At 37.1% G+C, this 23,001-nt stretch overlaps 1 protein-coding gene across 3 annotated transcripts in view; it reads left to right on the top strand.

Moving 5' to 3' along the window:
* The window catches only part of CHN1 (chimerin 1), a 194,962-nt gene that overhangs the window by 41,836 nt on the left and 130,125 nt on the right, over positions 1–23,001 (top strand). For all 3 annotated transcript variants that reach the window (XM_082630061.1, XM_082630059.1, XM_082630060.1), the window contains 2 exons: positions 4,974–5,012; positions 10,494–10,549. In XM_082630061.1, coding sequence (XP_082486187.1) covers positions 4,974–5,012; positions 10,494–10,549 — 95 coding nt within the window. The remainder of the gene's footprint in view (positions 1–4,973; positions 5,013–10,493; positions 10,550–23,001) is intronic.

Genomic DNA, 23,001 nt, shown 5'->3' with positions numbered 1-23,001 from the left:
CTTCCCTGGTGGCACAGTGGTTGGGAGTCTGCCTGCCGATGCAGGGGATGCAGGTTTGTGCCCCGGTCCGGGAGGATCCCACATGCCACGGAGTGGCTGGGCCCGTGAGCCATGGCCGCTGAGCCTGCGCTTCCGGAGCCTGTGCTCCGCAACAGGAGAGGACACAACAGTGAGAGGCCCGCGTACAAAAAAAAAAAAAAAAAAGCCCTTTAGAATCCATGTTTTTGAAACCAAGAAGTTTGAGAGACACTGTTTTAAAGATTAAAAATATTTAAAATATCTGTCAGACTTTCTTTCATACTGTAAAAAAAAAAAAAAAGAAAAGAGTGTAAGGTATGTTTTTCTAAGCCATGCAACTTCCCCCTCCCAGTGAGCCCCTTTTCCCTGAGTCCTGAGGACGGTGGTGCCTACCCTTTGCCTAACTTGTTCAACAAAATGGCCCATACCAAGGTGACCTAGGGTCTCCACCCCTAAACATAAGAGAGTCTGTCATAATTTTTTTTTTTTTTTTTTGCGGTACGCGGGCCTCTCACTGCTGTGGTCTCTCCCGCTGCGGAGCACAGGCCCCGGACGCACAGGCTCAGCGGCCATGGCTCACGGGCCCAGCCGCTCCGCAGCACGTGGGATCCTCCCGGACCAGGGCACGAACCCGTGTCCCCTGCATCGGCAGGCAGACTCTCAACCACTGCGCCACCAGGGAAGCCCTGTCATAATTTTTAAACGTTCCCTTTCAAGGAGCATCTCATTTAATCTCTTCCTTAACAGATGCCTGTTACACACTTTTAAGGCTTATGGTATGTATTGCCAGTTGTCCTCTAGAGAGGTTGCACCAGTTTACACTTCCACCAGAAAAAAAATAGATTGCTAGGAAAAGACTTTTAAAATGCAAACTATGTTGTTAAATGTCACTAATAATTAGAATTGTTTTAATATTAAAGGAAACACAAACTTAAATCCCAATATTTCTTGGTTATTTGCCAGATACTCATTTTATTTGGCCACAGAATTGTGATCTGTAGCATCTCAAATAATGTCATTCATTCATTCATTCATTCATTCATTTATGGCTGTGTTGGGTCTTCGTTGCTGCGTGTGGGCTTTCTCTAGTTGTGGTGAGTGGGGGCTACTCTTCATTGCGGTGCACAGGCTTCTCATTGTGGTGGCTTCTCTTGTTGTGAAGCACGGGCTCTAGGCACATGGGCTTCAGTAGTTGTGACACGTGGGCTCAGTAGTTGTGGTGCACAGGCTTAATTGTTCCACGGCATGTGGGATCTTCCCAGACTAGGGCTGGAACCCATGTCCTCTGCATTGGCAGGCAGATTTTTAACCACTGCGCCACCAGGGAAGTCCCTCATTGTGTCTTTAAATTTGCTTTTGGTGAAGGCAGGAGAGGGTACTCATTTACTAAAGGTCTCCTGAGTGCAAGGTGCTTAATGTATGATACCTAATATAATCCTCACAACAAACCTGTGTTGTTACTATTCCCATTTTAGATGATATTGTTACTCTATTTTATAGATAAAGAAAAGAGAGGTAGTAAATTTCCTAAAGTCACACAGCAAGCAAAGGTTGATGTTCCCCTAAGAAGGCCCTATCTAGGACTAGATGAACAATCCCCCAGAGAAAGAACTTTGATTATTAGCCTCTTACTCTCTTACCATCTCCAAAGTGAAAGCAATCTCCAGGGCCTCCTGCTCACAGGTACAGGCTTTGCGCAGAGTTTGCAAGGAGCTAGGGCCAACTGCAAAGTGAGAAGGCACAGTCCTAAACACTTGTTTCACTTCTGACACCAATTGCAAGTTGGAAGGGGTTCCCTCAAATCACGCTTGGGTTCGATGATTCTCTAGAAGGACTCACAGAACTCACTAAACACTGTTGTACTGAGAGTCATGATTTATTACAGGGAAAGGATACAGATTAAAATCAGCCAAAGGGAGGGCTTCCCTGGTGGCGCAGTGGTTGAGAATCTGCCTGCTAATGCAGGGGACACGGGTTTGAGCCCTGGTCTGGGAAGATCCCACATGCTGCAGAGCAACTAGGCCCGTGAGCCACAACTACTGAGCCTGCACGTCTGGAGCCTTTGCTCTGCAACAAGAGAGGTTGCGATAGTGAGAGGCCCGCACACTGCGATGAAGAGTGGCCCCCGCTTGCCACAACTAGAGAAAGCCCTCGCGCAGAAACGAAGACCCAACACAGCCAAAAAAATAAATAAATAAACAAATGTGGGTTTAAAAAAAAAAAAAAAAAATCAGCCAAAGGGAAAAGCACATAAGACAGGGTCCGGGAGAAGTACAAAATGCAGAGCTTCTCTTATCCTCTGTGGAGTCAAGATGCATACTCTTCCAGCATTGATGCGTGATGATCCACATGGAGTATTTCCAGCCAAGGAAGCTCTCCCAATCCTGAGTTCAGAGTTTTTAATGAGGGCTTTATGATTGATGGCCCACATGGTTGATCTCATTCTCCAGCTTGACTGACACTGTGTGACCCAAAACCCCACCCTAAGTCACATTGGTACTCTCTGGCCAGCCCAAGGCTCCCAGACAAATAAAATTACCTCCTAGGAGCTGAAGGCAAAAGTCAGACCTCTTCTGGGGCACAAGGTTAAATTCTTTACTGCACTGGGTCTCAGCCTTGTTGAGTGCCCTTCCTCTTCCTGGCCGGTGCCGTCTTCCGCGTGGTGGGTCGGGAGGTGCCTGGTCACTGCAGCTTATGCTGTTTGGACGCTGGCAAGGAGGCTGAGACACACACTTAAATATGGGTGAGTGCCAGGAGAGTGAACGTCCACTCTCCTGTTAGACCTGGAACTGTCCTAGGATTGAATGGCAATGTAACAGCATCCATATGGCATCAATGAAATCATTAAATGACTTGAATGCTTAGAAGCAAATTTTTCCTCATATTAAAAATATATAATTCAATTTGCTTATTAAGATAAATGTCAGTATAATTAACCCTCCAAACATACACACACCCCACCCCCACCCCCTAGCAAAGTAAATCTGTATATATCTATATGTCACTGTGCTGAGGTCGTATTTCATCCTAATGTAATATCATTCCTATGTGAGTTTACCTGAGTTGGTAGTTTTCCTGAATAATTGCTCATTCATATACAGACAGTCCTCATTATTCTTGATTCTGTTTGTGCTTGCAGATTTGCTTACTTGCTAGCATTTATTTGTAACCCTTTTAAAATAAATACCTGTGACACTTTCATAGTCATTTGCCAACATTTATAGAGTGGCAAATTGAGTTGCATGAGCTGAATATTCCCGGCTGAGGTTGAGAAAGGCAACTCTGCCTTCTTTGTTTTAGCTCTTATACTGTTAAAAAGTGTTCTTTTCATAGCCTATTTATTGCCACATTTTTTGCATTTTTGTGGCTTTTTATTGGTGATTTTACTTTTTAAAATGGCCCCTAAGCATAGTGTCAAAATCCTGTCTGGTGCTTCTAAGTGCAAGAAGACAGTGATGTTATCTTACAGAGAAAGTACATGTGTCAGATAAGTTTCACTGAGGCATGAGTTGTAGTACAGTTGGCTGTGAGTTCAATGTTTATGAATCAAAAATATATACTAAATAAGGTGTGTTTAAACAAAAATACACAGAAAACAAAGTTATGTATTGATTGGTTGATGAAAATGTTGTGACCAGAGGCTCACAGGAACCTAATTTGTGTTTCCCCAGGTGCAGTGGTTCCGTATTGGTTAATTCAGTGTTTATGGTGACGTTGTAGAATATAACTACTGTGAATAATGAGAGTCAGCTGTATTTGCTGCATTACTTCATTCATGTATTCATGTAATCTTTTATTCATTCTTTGAGAAAACATATATGAAAACTTCTCCTGGGTGCCAAGCAATTTCTACATGACTTAGAATTTCCCTTTTATGTTCTTTTGCCCATCATCAGTAGTCTTACTGTAGCCCCCTGACTCAAAGTATTTGTGTGGTTTATGATAACACATCATAAATGAAGTGTGAGATTGCATTTTAAAGGTTGGGAGTTGGGGGCCGAATGTTTCGAGTCTGTGACCATTTTAATGTGAGCTACCTATACAAGAAATCACCCTTCTCAATAAACTTCCCAGGAGTTTTCTTGCCTCCTTGGAGACCACGATTTTTAGGATCAGATTCCTCAGTGGGTTTCTGTTGGATCCCAGCAGAGCCAGGTGATGTGTCTGGCCACACCTCCTCACACCAAAATGCTGTGTCTGCTGGTTTGGCTACATGGCCTTGCAGGCAGGGCTTTGTGCTGGCAAGATTATTCCTCAGCTGTGCTTCACAAGATGAGAAGCCCCAGACCACGCTGTCCCCTCTCCTTTCTCCAATTCCCTCGTCTCCCTCGTGTGCTTGTATTTCCATCTCTCTCCACTGTCTCTTCACACTGTCTCCTAATTCACATTCAAGCAGAGTGAGGGGAAATGGACCTGGAGAGCACATGTTCACCTCATGTTCTTTGTGGCTCCCTAGATACACTGTCCTACATTGAAGTGTTGCTCATTTCCTGGTTTTGATTGTCCAGGATGTATGAGGACTAAGGTCTGTACCTTGCTGTTCTCTCTTGATGTTGGTAAAACCAGTTTCACTGGACTCCCCCAAATGTGATGGAGGGAAATATAGAAAAGTTCCAATGATTTCAGGGATCTTTCAGTGGAATGATCATAGAATTCAGCCCAAAGACATTATTGATATTACCTCAGTGACTGTAAAAGCAGTAAAAATTAAGCATGATGTTTTTATGTGATAAGCAGTTGAATAAATACAGTAACTTTCTTCGAACATCTTTGTGAAATTGTACTCCAAGGAAGGGAGGACCAAGGTTAAAAAACCTTTGAATGCCCTTTAGTGCCTAGCATAATGCCTAGAACAAATAGACCTCAACAAGTATGTATTAAATGAATTAATGATTAAAATATCTCATTTAAAATATAAGTATTCAGTAATGTTAATTTGATGTTTATTCTTTCAGATACAGATGAATATAGACCTCCTGTTTGGAAATCTTATTGTAAGTATACAAATAAATTGGGTGGGTTATAGTGTTTTATAAGTAATATAAAAATATCAGGAACATTAGATATGAAGAGTCATTCCATTTTGTGTCTATTATTGAAAAATTAATTCACAACAGAATTTGTGAATAGCACAGAAAAAGAAACTGGGGAAATAGGAGCATTTCCACAAAGTCTGTCATGGTTTGCATGTCAGGAATGCATCTGATCCCTCTGAACTCGCATGGAATTCCGTATTGTGGAACTTGAGACCACTTGTTGATAGTGGCTGATAAAACTAATGCAAGGAGAAGCTAAGAATTCAAGGAATCTAATATTCTTAGATCCTGTTTTTTATATTAAAAAAGGAATAAATAAATAATGATAAGTCAGGAGGCTATCTTGCTAGAAAGAATGAGTAAAAAGTGGTCTTCTTTTTTAGGAATTGCCTTCCGAAATATAAGAGAGACATTGAATCTATATTGTTCTTTAAACTTGGCATTAGAATACAGATTTTTTCTGAAGAGTCTAGGTTCTTAGTCCTTTATTTCCACTTCCTTGTTGCCTAGAGAATATTATTGCATCAAGTAAAAGCTGTTTCAGAATTTTTAAAAATGGAAATAGGGTTAATATAATCAGAGTTGTTTTTTAAAAATCCATGAATGCACTGTTGCAGAAACCAGTACTGTAAACTTTTGTTTGTTGTCTATAGAGTCAAATAAGCAACCTAAAAAACCTATACTTTAAATACAGATTATTAGCATCTTCGTAAATGTTGAGTTATTCTGAATTTTGATATTTGTAAGTTGCTGAAATTTGCTGACTGAAAGAGCAGCAATTCAGATTCTTACTTGGTTTTATGTTCCCAGAGCAACGGATAGTTTATTGTAATAGGTTGCCACTGGGGGCTAATTATAGTAAGCAAAATATGAACAGTCTCTAAAAATATTGCCATAGATGCGTTTTCCCCTACCCCTGCTGCTTCTGTTTTGATTCTGGGGAGTATAGTTCAAAGAATGTATAAAAATGACTGATGTTCTTTACCTCTCAGAGATTTTGTCTCATAATCTCATTGGCGGCAAGCCTGTTTAAAATTCTTCTCTGCATTTTCTGGTTTTCAGTTTATCTTTATTCTCTTTGCTCTGATTTGTGCCTTGCACATTTTAATGTAAGAGCATTTATAAAACCTCAGACTGTTATTGAATCATGGTGGTGATTTTTCCCCCGAAGAATATTGATTACTAAATGTGGTATATGCCATTTGTATTTTCTGTATCTTCCTGTGTCTTATAGTAGCTACCATTTGTCTTAAAAATGGCATATTTCTTTTTTTTTTTGGTGATAATACTGAGTATTATAGTTTCTTTTAGTGACTTAAGTGCCTGAAGAGCACTGCCACCCCCCATCATTTTAACAGTAGAAACAGGGAGGAAATTATTAGAATAGACTTTATTTTCTGACCATCAAATGCAAAAACTTCCAGTTCAAGGAAATTTTATGATTAAACTGTGCTAAAGCCAAGCAGAAAGGTCCATATTTAAAACTGGTCATGTGAAATTTCCTTATGAAATCATGATGTTGTCTTCTAAGAATTTGTATATGTGCAAATTTTAACTAATGAGAAAACATGTAAAAGTTACATTGTCACATTGAAGTAATTGTTGTGATGATCGTTTAGATTGTTAAATGTGTTTGTCAAAATTCTGATCCTAGAAAAAATTGGGATGTAGGTTGAATTCTTTTTTCTTTTTGTTTGTTTGTTTTGCCTTTACCACTCAGTCAGTTTTATAGTTTTATGTCTAGCTAGCTGTAAATAATCTCCAGTAAGGTATTTATTAATAAAATTCATCTTTATTAATGAAGTTCATCTGTCCCAGAGTCTGTGCATTTTAGTAGGAAAAACTTTTTAAACTGACAAGCCTGTGACACCCGTATTTCATCAATAATGACTGAAATTTTAAGTTACTGGAGTAGTAGGCCCTGCCCAGTACCCTCAATAATTGAGCCATGACATTTTGTTTAATTCCTATATATATGCCTTGATCAGAGTTGATAGTTAACAAATTCTGTTTGATCATCTTTGGGACTGACAAACCATAATGCGTTCGTCATCTTCTCTGTATTGTGACTTAAATTTTTGTAATTAAAATACTCCTCAAAATGGTGATAAAATCTAAATGGATTGAGATTTTAAAAAAATCAGGTATGTCAGTCCACATAAGGAGATACAAGCAGAATGAAAGCTATTCAGAATGTTCTGATTGTTCACTTCTATTCTGTACTACATCTGTAAAACTGAAGGGGACAGTTACATTTTCATGTCAAAAGTTGCAGCATGTTAAGGATTTTTTTTTTCTATCTTCAGCTTGTTGGGGTCTGAACAGCTTTTCACAGTGTGATTCTATGAGAAACTTATTTTCACTGTGATTCTATAAGAAACTTATTTTACCCATACCTCTCTTGTGCTTTCTGATTTTGGTTTAGTTGAGCTTGTGAAAACATAATTCTAAAACCTTACAAGTTCAAACCAATAATTAAATAGAATTAGCAAGATTCTAAGTTGAGAACTCTTTTAAGACAAGTACAGTTTTGTTGCTTTTCAATATGTATTGCTTGAATTAAACCAGGGGCCAAACATGTAATAAATGAGGCAAGTGAGGCAGGTGGGGACTGTGAGAAAGCAGAGAGAGGATGCCCTGTATGTAGGGAGTAGCTCATAATTAGCTCCCCTTTACTGTGGGTATCTAGCACTCTGAGTCCAGTGTTGTCACATCTTCTAAGTTTTCAAGAGAAGCTGGCATTCTCTTTTGCTTTTGTTGTTGTTGTTAAATCTGTTAATTTTTAAATGTTAAAAACAAATTTAAATTTGGAAAACAGCTAACCAAACGACACACGTGAGCCAGTTTTGACCTCAAGATACCAACTTGTGATCTCTGAACTTGATTAACAATGTATTGTCTCTAGATACTGAGAATTTCATTAATAAGTGCATAAACATTGACACTTCTAAGGTGATTGAAAAATGTTGAGTACTTTAATCATATGTCTTCTCATCTTGAAGTTAGCTATTAATTTTTGGTGAATCATTTAATGATTGTGCAATTTAAATTTTCAGCTGAGTTCTGGTTTAAATGACCAAAAAACTCTAAATTGAGAAGGGCCTGAATTAATTACTCTTTATTACAATGTATGATTTTTTAATGATCCTTTTGATGGGTATTCCCTGAGTTCATATGTTATATTCAGTTATACAATATCCAAAGGCCCTCCCTTTATATATATTTTTATTAAAAATGAGTCTTAAAGATAGACTAACCATTGGTAGCCAATAAGGAGGCATTTGTCTAAAAATTACTCCTCTCCATGAAATAGAACTATACTCTTTGAAACTCTGATTAAAACAAAGGGTGAAATTCTCACATGATGATATTTCACTCTTTTTTTCATACTGGCTTATCTTAATATTTGCTTGCTGAATAGGTAAATGCATTTTTGGTGATAACCAGATACTACAGTATTTGTGCTTTGAATCAAAATCAACATTTTACTTTCTGTAGTAACTTTTAATGTCCTTCTTGACCACCATTCAGTTTTCATAATTCAGTTTCTATAGGTGACCCTACTTTCCAAAGCATTTGCTTGACAAAGGGAAACAATTGATCTTTTGAGAATTGCTGGTCAAAACAGAAATGTGAACTGAATTTTCACATCTTAGAGTTATAGTTACCAACTGGGAGGAATGGACCTGAAGCATGGACCTTTTTGCATATCATGATTTGGTTCTCTTGGGAGGATGGAGATTTACAAATATCTCTGAGTGGTACACATGTGCTCTCACTATCAGGGCCAGACAAATTTAGTTTCAGTGCTTTCTTTCTTCCCTTCCCCATCTCAAAATTATTCCCTTCATATCATCTCTTTAATCCATAAAAATATATTCACAGTAGTATTTTTGAAAAACTATGTTACGTCTCTTAGGGATTTTTGCAACCAGGAGGATAAGGCAAAGGAATACATTTCTCTCAGTAGATTTCAAACATTATTAAATGAGAAGTGTTTTGTTTATTTTTTGATTCTTAAACAGTAAAGCTGTATCTTCTTAGCGCCTTTTAAATTATAGCATTACCATGTTGTTATGTTTTGGTGATGAACTGTAGATGCATCCTGGTACCCAAATATTATTGTAAAGAATTTTATGTATTAGTATCAGTCACCTACATATAATAATAGCTAATCTTTATTGAGTGTTTACCATGTGCCAGGGACTATTTTAAGTCTTTCACATATAGTATTTAATCCTTTCAGTAATCTATGAAGTAGAAACTATTATTATCCCCATTTTCAAATAATGAAAGCCGAGGCTCAGTATGCATTGTTAGAGGCAGAGCCCCAGTGTTCAGACCCCAGGTGGTCTGGTTCAGGAGTTCAGATTTGCAACTGCAATACTCTTGTTGCCTTTACATAGCAATAAGGAACAGTGATGTGTGTCTGTTCTCAGTATATTTAGTGTATGTATACACACATATATACATATACATAGTCTAATTGTATATGTTTATATATGTCCCTATACTATATATGAATGAATATGATCAGAGGTGGAGTCTATATAATGACAGTTGAAATGTGAGCCATACATTGTCTGACAACCCCAGATGCTGGGTAGTTTGATGTTATATTGACCAAATGTCTATGTATTTAAATGTAGTATTAAATTCAGTTATATGTGATTACATGTATAGAAATAGAAAACAGATTATCTCCAAGAGATAAACTTAGACCTACATAAACACACTTTCTCTGATAACTACATGTTCTATTCATTTTTTCTTTATTTTAAGTCAAGAAGCCTGAAGTGAGTCTTAGAAGGACATGGTATTGGTATAATTTTCACCAGTCCATTTTCAGATACCCTAAAAATTATCCTCTGGCAAGCTATTTAAGTGTCTGAATTCTCTCTTTTGCTGCATTTACTCTAGTTGAATAAGTGGTGGTAACTTTGGCTCAGAAATTTTGTTTCTAGGGGAGATTATCTTTGAAGATAGATGATCACAATATAAATAGGGGAGAAAAACAGTGTATGTGTTACATCTAGCCTATAAATCCTAATTTTAGTTTCAAGTTTGATACTTAATAATGTACTTTTAAAATATACAACTAGTATTTGTTTATAGCAGAGGCATGCTTTATGTAATATATCCACAAAAATTGGGGAAAATAAATGACCAGATTATGGAGAAGAGAGCCAAATATCCAATACTGATTTTTTATAACACTTCTGTGGATTATGATTTTCTTATTTGTGTTTGCTCCTGGGCTTTCACTAAATTTAGTTTGGTTTACTTTCTTTGCTTCATAGCAAAATTTAATTTAATAACAAATAGGACCGTACCACAGTTTTCTTATGAACATAAAAAAAGCAGGCAGGTTTTGATTCCTAATATATTCAGATGTTCTACATAAGGGAAACTGACATGTTTTATTTTCTAACTTCCCAGTATATCAACTGCAACAAGAAGCCCCTCATCCTCGGAGAATTACCTGTACTAATGAGGTGGGTGTAATGAAACCATTACAACGAAATGTCTCTCAATCATTTATGTTTCCCAAACTTTGACCTTCCTCAGTGACATGGTTATTTGTGGGATTAACTTTTGATGCTACTTAGCATCATAAAATTGTAACTTGAATGCATTTTTCTTAACATTCTTCTCACTTGAAATAACTACCACTTGTTAATGGACTGTTTGGAACACAGGATAGAATAAGACAGTATAGTTTTAAGTGATGTTAGTATTCTTTTCAGTGAATTTATACATTCTTCCACTTTTTAGTTTTATTCTTTACTTTTTAAAACAGTTTGAAGGCATCATTGTAGCATTATTGAAGTAATTTTTCCATTAAAAAACTATTTAAATCATGATTTTATAAAGCAAAAGTCAAAAGCAAAATCATGGACAGTTCACCGAAAGAGATATGACATACATGACATGACAGTATATGAAAAGATGTTCAACTTCATTAATAATAGAAATGCAAATTAAAATACACAGTGAAAATTTTCACTTTTCAGATTGGCAGAAGTTCAAAAACATAGAATATACTCCTTAGCTGGTAAACCTGTGAGAAAATAGGTATGCATATATTGCTGATGGGAATGTGAAATGCTACAACTTCATGAGAGTTTTGTAATATCTAACGTGCATTTACCCTTTGACCTACCAGTCCAAATTCTAGAGGTTTACTCTGATGAATTGCCTATACAAATATGGAATAGCATGTGCTCAGAGTTTTTCATTGTAGGATTATTTGTAATAGCAGAATATTGGAAAAAATCTAAATGCTCATAGGCGACTGATTGAATAAATTATAATACTAAAAAGAATAAGGAAGATTTATACGAGCTGATATGGAATGATTTCCATATGCAAAATGTATATATAGTAACTATGGTCCCTTTTTAGTAATAAAGAAGGGAAAATAAGAGAAAAATAAAGTTCATTTTTGCAAAAGAGAAACACAGGAGAGTTAACCCAGATACGAGTGAAATAGTTTTCCATAAGGAGTGGGTGAGGAGCAATGTAGAGGGGATAAGGATGGAAGTGAGATTCCTCTGAGGGTGTGTTTTTATATAGTTTTGACTTTTGAACTATGCAAGTGTTTCACATATTCAAATAACGAAATTAAATAAAAATGATTTAAAAAACCCTAAAATTGAATACAAATAGAAACAAATGAACCTAACAAATTCATAACATAATCACCCAAAATTAAGTAGTTTTAAAACATATTATTTTGGCTATACAAACATAGAAGGAAATATTCTAAGGTCCATAACCTACAAAAAGATCTTTTAACTATAGTTATTAGATTTGTTATTGTTAGTGGTACTTGTTTAGAAATTCTGCAGTTATTTTGTTATATTATAGGATAGAGCAAATAAGTAATTATATTGGATTTTAGGGAACAAAGGTTTTTAGGAGATATTAAGATGGAATGGGGGAAATTGAGAGGCACACTGTGGTATTGAATTTGAATTGGAGGTATTAATAAATACCTATGACATCATAGATTTTTAAAAATGTATTTTCCATCTCAGTTTATGGAAAGGGCTTAGAAGCAGTGATGCCCCAGTAAGAACGAATAAACCCAGTGCCCAAATTTTAGTTTCCAAATACTGTTTCCTACTAAAAGGAGCCAGTGCTCCTTAGAGAAATTCCTGATTGTAGAATATGGGGCAGAGAGGTCCAGGAACATCTTATGTCAGAAAGCAAGAAGGGCTCAAAAATGGATGAGGATGTGTCAAAAACACATAGGAGCCCACTTGAAGAGTTCCCAAAAACAAAATTTGGGACAATTTGACATCAAAAAGAATAATGATAGTAATGAATTACAACACATTGAATGAAAAAAGAATGTGTAAGTCTATAATGATACTTACAAAAAACCCTATCCCAATACAAAGAGGTAAAAGAAAGGGGAGAAAATTGTTCTTTCCAGCACTAGTGCCTAAAAATGTAGAAAGAATGATAATGATTTGCACTGATAAAATTGAGTCGGGCAAGGATCGTCACTAGACATTAAAACATTGAATAAAAGGTTGTAGGTAAACAGAATAATCACATGGTCTTGATTATTTATGAATTGCAAAGAGAAAAATACATCTTCATAGTGGAGGGGTCTAACAGTCACACCTTCAGTCAGCTGATCAAATCTACCATTACCTGCAATGGGACAGACTGACTCGTGTCTCCTAAATGATGCAATGAAACATACACAACATCATTTATGTAGTATTTCTGCCTAAAATGTTTAACTTAAATCTGTTTATGAAGTATAAGTCAGACCAATCCAGAATGTGTACATTCTATAAGACACAACTGTTCTGGGCTTTTAAATAATTTCATTTTCATAAAAGAAATAACAGTTGTGGGACCATTCTAAAGTAAAGGAGACTAAAGAGGCATGCCAACCAAATGCAATGCATGCACCTCGATAGAGTCCTGGTTTTATACATATATATATATATATATATATTTTTTTTTTTAAAGCTACACATTCTGGGTACAGTTGGAGAAATTTGTATGTGGACTATATTTTAGGTAATATAAAGTCGTGGTAACTTTCTTGTGATATACTGTTGAAAAGAATTGCGTCTTCATTGTTTAAAAAAATATTGAAATGGATTTTGTTATTGTGACATCTGGTTTAAAAAAACATTGAATAACTCTGAAAGCACATAGTTAGTCACAAAGGAATGAATTTACAAAATTAGGCAGGGATTTCATGAGATTACCTTTTATTTATTTATTTTTGGCTGCACTGGGTCTTCGTTGCTATGTGCAGGCTTTCTCTGGTTGCGGTGAGCGAGAGGCTACTCTTCATTGTGGTGTGTGGGCTTCTCATTGTGGTGGCTTCTCTTGTTGCAAAGCATGGGCTCTAGGCACTCAGGCTTCAGTAGTTGCAGCACGAGGGCTCAGTAGTTGTGGCTCCTGGGCTCTAGAGCACAGGCTCAGTAGTTGTGGCGCATGGGCTTAGTTGCTCCGAGGCATGTGGGATCATCCTGGACCAGGGCTCGAACCCATGTCCCCTGCATTGGCAGGCAGATTCTTAACCACTGCACCACCAGGGAAGTCCCAAGATTACCTTTTTTTTTTTTTTTTTCCCCCCCTGCACCTACCTCCTTAACCACTCCTTCTCAATCCTGGAAGGGCATCAGAATCACCTCTAGATCCTTTAAAAAAATACATGTGTTCAGGCCCCTTCTCAGACCTTTTGAAGTATGATCTTTGGTAATGGAGCTCAGAAATCTGTATGTATAGGAAGCCCACAAATGATTCTGACCTACAGAGATGTTAAGTCAGCACACTTTTCTTTAAAATCTTTGAAAAAAGAGGATACTTCATGCATGCCCTGGTATGGAGTAATCTCCTGGAGGGAGACCTGGAGTAGACTCAGCCCTCCCACAGGTGAGTCATCACCAGCTAGGTACTGAAGCTAGGTACTGAGGCAGCACAGAGACCAGACTCCATTTGGCCCTTTACTCATCTTTGAAGATTCTACTGTGTTGCCCACTGCTGCTGAGACTGGTATATGTTTAGCACTGCAAGTCTTTAGTTATGATATTGCAAAAAATAACATCTTGAAGATGTTTTGACACATAAATTTGACTTCTGAGTTATTCCTGAGAGAGTTAAAAATAAAGTTCCAAGGAGTTTCTGAGGAGATATTGTTCAACTAAGCTTCTACATTACTGATTTTGCTTTAGGTAGTTACTTGTGCTACTACTTTACCTGCTTATCAGCAAATTGAAGTTTTTCTTCCTCATTCATCCTTGTCTGCTAGAAATGCTTGTCATTTTCCACCCGTACAGGTTCTGATGACTTCACTTTACTCATCCTCTCAAATATTCATCTTTGAACTAAGATCAGCTCTTTATTCATGGGCATAAAGAGAGATGATTAGTAGAAATGGACTTGTGTTTTTCCATTACATTTCTTAATCATGTCTTAGTTCACTATGATGATCCACCGTTTTCTCTGTTTCAGAGAACTATCAAAATGGTCAACTATCATGTATTGAGGGCTATGATTTGTATAGGACAAGTTTAGAAGCTTGAATACCAATAGTTTGTCAAAGGTCCTATTTCAGTGGAGTCATAGGATGTTTTAAGAGACCATCCAGTCCAACCTCTATACCATATCTCTGAGATAGCCTTGTGCCTTCCAGGGGAATTAATGACTTCGTTTGCAGCCATTCTGTCTTCCAAGAGCTCTAGCTGAAAGGTTTGTTCTTCAGCTGTATTAAATGCTCTCTCTCTGAACCTTCTAGTTTCAATTCTAGTTTTGTCCTTGGACTTTTGCAGAATCAGTCAAATCCTTCCCCACATAACAACCTTAGGAAACTTAAACTTCAACCTTCAGAAACTTGACGCTGCACCTAAATTTCTCTTCTCAAGCTACAAAATGAGTTACTCATAAGCATTGTTTTCCAGAATAGACATACCAATCACAACCAAATACGTTAGTGAGAGAGTTGGCAAAGACCTGAATCATAATCACTTGTCTGAAACTGGGTCCTTTCCTGTTTCCTTTCCCCTCTTCTAGTGCCAGTTCATTTAATTCTGTTCTGTTCCTGGCCTCTTAGAGAAACTTAACTTTACCTTTTATTTTATTTGATAATACTGGTGAAAGAGAGCAGAATCTTCTAAGAGAGTTATCTAAAATAACTAGAAATTAATATTTCTGAAGGATGCTTTAAGCTGCAAAAGCCACCTTTAGTAAATGAGTGCACAAAGGCATCCTGCCAAGCATTTGGGGAGATCCATAACTGTTGCAGTGCTTTAAAGCAATTCTGTGATTAGTATTACAGAAAGATAATCTATCATGAAACTACATCATTAAAATAATCTCTGCCTTGTTTCTGTATTGAAAGTTCTCTGTTCACTTCAAGATGCTCTTAAAGATTTTTCTGAATCTAAAGGCTTTTGTAGGGAGTCTCTCCTCAATAATTATAAAGTGTTTCATGTTACTAATTTTATTTTTAATTTATTTTTTTTAATTTTAAACATTTTATCAAGAAGACACTTTTTTTTTATACAGCAGGTCCTTATTAGTCATCAGTTTTATACACATCAGTGTATACATGTTAATCCCAATCTCCCAATTCATCCCACCCCCACCCCCCCACCGCTTTCCCCCTTTGGTGTCCATACGTTTGTTCTCTACATATGTGTCTCAGTTTCTGCCCTGCCAACCGGTTCATCTGTACCATTTTTCTAGGTTCCACATATATGCGTTAATATACGATATTTGTTTTCTCTTTCTGACTTACTTCACTCTGTATGACAGTCTCTAGATCTATCCATGTCTCAACAAATGACCCAATTTTGTTCCTTTTTATGGCTGAGTAACATTCCATTGTATATATGTGCCAAATCTTCGTTCTCCATTCGTCTGTTGATGGGCACTTAGGTTGCTTCCATGACCTGGCTGTTGTAAATACTGCTGCAGTGACCATTGGGGTGCATGTGTCTTTTTGAATTACGGTTTTCTCTGGGTATATGCCCAGTAGTGGGATTGCTGGATCATATGGTAATTCTATTTTTAGATTTTTAAGGAACCTCCATACTGTTCTCCATAGTGGCTGTACCAATTTACATTCCCACCAACAGTGCAAGAGGGTTCCCTTTTCTCCACACCCTCTCTAGCATTTGTTGTTTGTAGACTTTCTGATGATGCCCATTCTAGCTGGTGTGAGGTGAAACCTCATTGTAGTTTTGATTTGTATTTCTCTGATAATTAGTGATGTTGAGCAGCTTTTCATATGCTTCTTGGCCATCTGTATGTTTTCTTTGGAGAAATGTCTATTTAGGTCTTCTGCCCATTTTTGGATTGGGTTGTTTGTTTTTTTAATATTGAGCTGCATAAGCTGTTTATATATTTTGGAGATTAATCTTCTGTCCATTGATTCGTTTGCAAATATTTTCTCCCATTCTGAGGGTTGTCTTTTCGTCTTGTTTATGGTTTCCTTTGCTGTGCAAAAGCTTTGAAGTTTCATTACGTCCCATTTGTTTATTTTTGTTTTTATTTCCATTACTCTAGGAGTTGGATCAAAACAGATCTTGCTGTGATTTATGTCAAAGAGTATTCTTCCTATGTTTTCCTCTAAGAGTTTTATAGTGTCTGGTCTAACATTTAGGTCTTGATCCATTTGGAGTTTATTTTTGTGTATGGTGTTAGGGAGTGTTCTAATTTCATTCTTTTACATGTAGCTGTCCAGTTTTCCAAGCACCACTTATTGAAGAGACTGTCTTTTCTCCATTGTATATCCTTGCCTACTTTGTCATAGATTACTTGACCATAGGTACGTGGGTTTATCGCTGAGCTTTCTATCTTGTTCCATTGATGTATGTTTCTGTTTTTATGCCAATACCATATTGTCTTGATTACTGTAGCTTTGTAGTATAGTCTGAAGTCAGGGAGTCTGATTCCTCCAGCTCCATCTTTTTTCCTTCAACACTGCTTTGGCTATTCGGGGTCTTTAGTGTCTCCATACAAATTTTAAGATTTTTTGTTCTAGTTCCGTAAAACATGCCATTGGTAGTTTGATAGGGATTGCATTGAATCTGTAGATTGTTTTGCATAGTATAGTCATTTTCACAATATTGATTCTTCCAATCCAAGAACATGGTATATCTCTCCATCTGTTGGTATCATCTTTAATTTCTTTCATCTTAAAGAAAGAAATGTCTTATAGTTTTCTGTGTCTTATAGTTTTCTGCATACAGGTCTTTTGTCTTCCTAGGAAGGTTTATTCCTAGGTATTTTATTCTTTTTGTTGCAATGGTAAATGGGAGTGTTTCCTTAATTTCTCTTTCAGATTTTTCATCATTAGTGTATAGGAATGCCAGAGATTTCTGTGCATTAATTTTGTATTCTGCAACTTTACCAAATTCATTGATTAGCTCTAGGAGTTTTCTGGTGGCATCTTTAAGATTCTCTAGGTATAGTATCATGTCATCTGCAAACAGTGACAGTTTTTCTTTTCCAATTTTTATTCCTTTTTCTTCTCTGACTGCCGTGGCTATGACTTCCAAAACTATGTTGAATAATAATGGTGAGAGTGGACATCCTTGTCTTGTTCCTGACCTTAGAGGAAATGCTATCAGTTTTTCTCCATTGAGAATGATGTTTGCTCTGGGTTTGTCGTATATGGCCTTTATGATGTTGAGGTAGGTTCCCTCTATGCCCACTTTCTGGAGAGTTTTTATCATAAATGGGTGTTGAATTTTGTCAAAAGCTTTTTCTGCATCTATTGAGATGATCATATGGTTTTTATTCTTCAATTTGTTAATATGGTGTATCACATTGATTGACTTTGCGTATATTGAAGAATCCTTGCATCCCTGGGATAAATCCCACTTGATCATGGTGTATGATCCTTTTAATGTGTTGTTGGATTCTGTTTGCTAGTATTTTGTTGAGGATTTTTGTATCTATATTCATCAGCGATATTGGTCTGTAATTTTCTTTTTTTTGTAGTATCTTTGTCTGGTTTTGGTATCATGGTGATGGTGGCCTCATAGAATGAGATTGGGAGTGTTCCTTCCTCTGTAATTTTTTGGAAGAGTTTGAGAAGGATGGGTGTTAGCTCTTCTCTAAATGTTTGATAGAATTGACCCGTGAAGCCATCTGGTCCTGGACTTTTGTTTGTTGGAAGATTTTTAATCACAGTTTCAATTTCATTACTCATGATTGGTCTGTTCATATTTTCTATTTCTTCCTGGTTCAGTCTTGGAAGCCTATGCCTTTCTGAGAATTTGTCCATTTCTTCCAGGTTGTCCATTTTATTGGCATAGAGTTGCTTGTAGTAGTCTCTTAGGATGCTTTGTATTTCTGTGGTGTCTGTTGTAACTTCTCCTTTTTCATTTCTAATTTTATTGATTTGAGTCCTCTTCCTCTTTTTCTTGATGAGTCTGGCAAATGTTTTATCAATTTTGTTTATCTTCTCAAAGAACTGGCTTTTAGTTTTATTGATCTTTGCTATTGTTTTCTTTGTTTCTATTTCATTTATTTCTGCTCTGATCTTTATGATTTCTTTCCTTCTGCTAACTTTGGGTTTTGTTTGTTTTTCTTTCTCTAGTTCCTTTAGGTGTAAGGTTAGATTGTTTATTTGAGATTTTTCTTCTTTCTTGAGGTAGGCTTGTATAGCTATAAATTTCCCTCTTAGAATTGCTTTTGCTGCATCCCATAGGTTTAGGATCGTCGTGTTTTCATTGTCATTTGTCTCTAGGTATTTTTTGATTTCCTCTTTGATTTCTTCAGTGATCTCTTGATTATTTAGTAACGTATTGTTTAGCCTCCATGTGTTTGTGTTTTTTACGTTTTTTTCCCTTTAATTCATTTCTAATCTCATAGCGTTGTGGTCAGAAAAGATGCTTGATGTGATTTCAATTTTCTTAAATTTACTGAGGCTTGATTTGTGACCCAAGATGTGACATATCCTGGAGAATGTTCCATGTGCACTTGAGAAGAAAGTGTAATCTGCTGTTTTTGGATGGAATGTCCTATAAATATCAATTAAATCTATCTGGTCTACTGTGTTGTTTAAAACTTCTGTTTCCTTATTTATTTGCATTTTGGGTGATCTGTCCATTGGTGTAAGTGAGGTGTTAAAGTCCCCCACTATTATTGTTGCTGTTGATTTCCTCTTTTATAGCCGTTAGCAGTTGCCTTATGTATTGAGGTGCTCCTATGTTGGGTGCATATATATTTATAATTGTTATATCTTCTTCTTGGATTGATCCCATGATCATTACGCAGTGTCCTTCCTTGTCTCTTGTAACAGTCTTTATTTTTATTTTATTTTTTTTGCGGTACGTGGGCCTCTCCCGTTGCGGCCTCTCCCGTTGCGGAGCACAAGCTCTGGTGGCACAGGTTCAGCGGCCATGGCTCATGGGCCCAGCCGCTCTGTGGCATGTGGGATCTTCCCGGACCAGGGCACGAACCCATGTCCCCTGCATCGGCAGGTGGACTCTCAACCACTGCGCCACCAGGGAAGCCCTTACAGTCTTTATTTTAAAGTCTATTTTATCTGATATGAGTATTGCTACTCCAGCTTTCTTTTGATTTCCATTTGCATGGAATATCTTTTTCCATCCCTGGACTTTCTGTCTGTATGTGTCCCTAGGTCTGAAGTGGGTCTCTTGTAGACAGCATATATATGGGTCTTGTTTTTGTATCCATTCAGCCAGTCTGTGTCTTTTGGTTGGAGCATTTAATCCATTCACGTTTAAGGTAATTATCGATATGTATGTTCCTTTGACCATTTTCTTAATTGTTTGGGGTTTGTTTTTTTAGGTCCTTTTCTTCTCTTGTGTTTCCCAGTTAGAGAAGTTCCTTTAGCATTTGTTGTAGAGCTGGTTTGGTGGTGCTGAATTCTCTTAGGTTTTGCTTGTCTGTAAAGCTTTTGATTTCTCCATCAAATCTAAATGAGATCCTTGCCAGGTAGAGTAATCTTGGTTGTAGTTTCTTCCCTTTCAACACTTTAAGTATATCATGGCAGTCCCTTCTGGCTTGTAGAGTTTCTGCTGAGAAATCAGCTGTTAACCTTATGGGAGTTCCCTTGTATGTTATTTTTCATTTTTCCCTTGCTGCTTTCAATAATTTTTCTTTGTCTTTAATTTTTGTCAGTTTGATTACTGTGTGTCTCAGCGTGTTTCTCCTTGGGTTTATCCTGTATGGGACTCTCTGTGCTTCCTGGGCTTGGGTGGCTATTTCCTTTCCCATGTTAGGGAAGTTTTCACCTATAATCTCTTCAAATATTTTCTCGGGTCCTTTCTCTCTCTCTTCTTCTGGGACCCGTATAATGCGAATGTTGTTGCATTTATGTTGTCCCAGAGTCTCTTAGGCTGTCTTCATTTCTTTTCATTCTTTTTTATTTATTCTGTTCCTCAGAAGTGAATTCCACCATTCTGTCTTCGAGGTCACTTATCAGTTCTTCTGCCTCAGTTATTCTGCTATTGATTCCTTCTAGTGTATTTTTCATATCAGTTATTGTATTGCTCATCTCTGTTTGTTTGTTCTTCTAGGTCTTTGTTAAACATTTCTTGCATCTCCTTGATCTGTGCCTCCATTCTTTTTCCGAGGTCCTGGATCATCTTCACTATCAGTATTCTGAAATCTTTTTCTGGAAGGTTGCCTTTCTCCACTTCATTTAGTTGTTTTTCTGGGGTTTTATTTTGTTCCTTCATCTGGTACATAGTCCTCTGCCTTTTCATCTTGTCTGTCTTTTCTGTGAATGTGGTTTTTGTTCCACAGGCTGCAGGATTGTAGTTCTTTGCTTCTGCTGTCTGCCCCTCTGGTGGATTAGGCTATCTAAGAGGCTTGTCACCTTTATTTTTATTTAGGAGTTTTTTGTTCTCCTCATTTCCCCTTTTTTCTACCCATGATATGCTATCATAAAAGAAATGTTACCTACTAAATATAGAAAATTAGGGAAACCAAAGCATATAATTCAGCACAAGTACTAATGTAAAATCATGTCTTACTTAGTCATATTGACTTCAACCAGTTTTAGTCTGAAAAAAGTTCATTGACTGTTATTATGCACTTTAAAAACTTAGAAATAAGCGTATTAATGTTTATATACACATAGCATATTTTTATTATTGCATATAACATTTAAATTCCCAGTTTGATCTATTTGCAAGTAAACTAGTTTGGGATCATTCATAAACATTATTTGTATGATTTCAATTGAATCAATTTCAAATTGGTTGTAAGGTGGTCATATTACTGACTAATACTTTATTTTGATTATTAGTGTAATGCTGCACTGTCTGTGAGTTTGAAAAGACTGTTCCAAGTCAGTACTTAAATAATGATATCTAAGACATCTAAATGCTGTAGTTGGGGAGGAGAAACTTCTCTACCCTCTTAAGTTCAGTGTCTGGGGCCTACAAATTAAACTTACAAAAGAGACATTAACAGGAGAAAAGATTTATTTCATATGCATATGGGTAAGGAGGGGCTCACAGCAGGCAAATAAAAGCCCCAAAGAGGCAGTTACACCCAGGGGCTTTTATGCCATTTTAATAAAGGGTGTTAAGAGACAAAGGAAAAGGGAGTCTGGGCTTCTGAGGGAGGTGGTAAATTGTGGGAAGGTGATTAGGAAATGTATAGTAAATAAGGGTTGTTTAGTAAGGGTTATTATGCAGATTCAAGTCATCTTGGGTGTCTCTGAAGTCCTTCTGTTCTCCTCCTTCTGTTTTGGGAGAGGAGGACACATTTACAAGGGGAAATTAAATCTGTGCCCTACTTTTAGGCTGAAATGGGGAGGGCAGATAGCTCCTCCTGTGTTTGCTCTTTCTTAATTGCCTTCAGCTCAAAATAATCCTTATGCTAAAGTGGCATATCTTGGGGTGGCATATTCTGATCCCCTTCACTATCTAGATATGAGAAAAAAATTATTTTAAATTTGAGTTTTATTTGACATTTCTGTTATAAAAATGCAGAAAAGGTATAATTGGTGTGTGAATTTTATTTTGGACTTACTGCTATTGTAACAGTACTGTATTAATCAACAGTGTTTACTTAATTTCTTTTAATTCAAGATTCTTTTGGGTAAAGGAAAATAATTATTCAGCAATATAAGGCCAAAATCAATTATGTCATCAAGATGATTACTTAGGTAATCAATGGAAACATATTGTGGACTAATGCAGGACTATCAAATAAATAATCAGTATTTGTTTGGGGTTGTAACACTATTACTGAACCAAACTTGGGTCCACTCACCCGCATAGCAAAGGCAACTTATTGACACTGGGTTGTGGTGAAGAGAAGTACATTTATTGCATGGCTAAGCAAATAGAACGGGCACCTCATGGTCAAAAGTACCGAACTCGCTGATGGCTTTCAGGGAAGGGCTTTTAAAGGCAGCATTTTGGGTGAGTGCTGCACGGTGCATGGCTTTCTTCTCATTGGTTGGTGGTGAGGTTATGGGGTGGTGTTTCAAGAATTTTAATCATCACCCCTCTGGTTCCAGTCAGTCTAGGGTTTATGTGCTTGTGGTCAGCACATAGTCGCCATCCTCCATCTGTGTATGGGTCTTATTTCCTGCAGAACAACTCAAAAATATATGTCAGATTGTTGTGTATACCCTTTGAGGAGGAACTAGGACTCTATTGCTGAACTATGTTTGTTGACTGCTTTTCCTCTGCATTTCTTCACATCCCTAATTAGTAACTGCTTGAGTCTGTTCCTTGGAACTCAGGAAAGGGCCTGGGAGACTGAAGCCTTTTTCTACAAACAAGAAATAGGGGTTATCGAGAGGCTTTTGTACCTGGGAGGACCCTGCTCAGTTTCAGCACCATTGGGCTGCCACACCACTTGGGGCCACCACCAGCCCCTCAGCTTTCACTGCTTGTCCAGGATTTTCATCAATGAGTAGAGTGTATTCAAGAACTTTCCTCTTTTTACCTCAGTCTCATAGGCCTGATAA

This window comes from Mesoplodon mirus (assembly GCF_964341445.2).
Source record: "Mesoplodon mirus genome assembly, chromosome: 8".
NCBI lineage: Eukaryota > Metazoa > Chordata > Mammalia > Artiodactyla > Ziphiidae > Mesoplodon > Mesoplodon mirus.
This window is presented reverse-complemented; position numbering and strand designations above follow the sequence as displayed.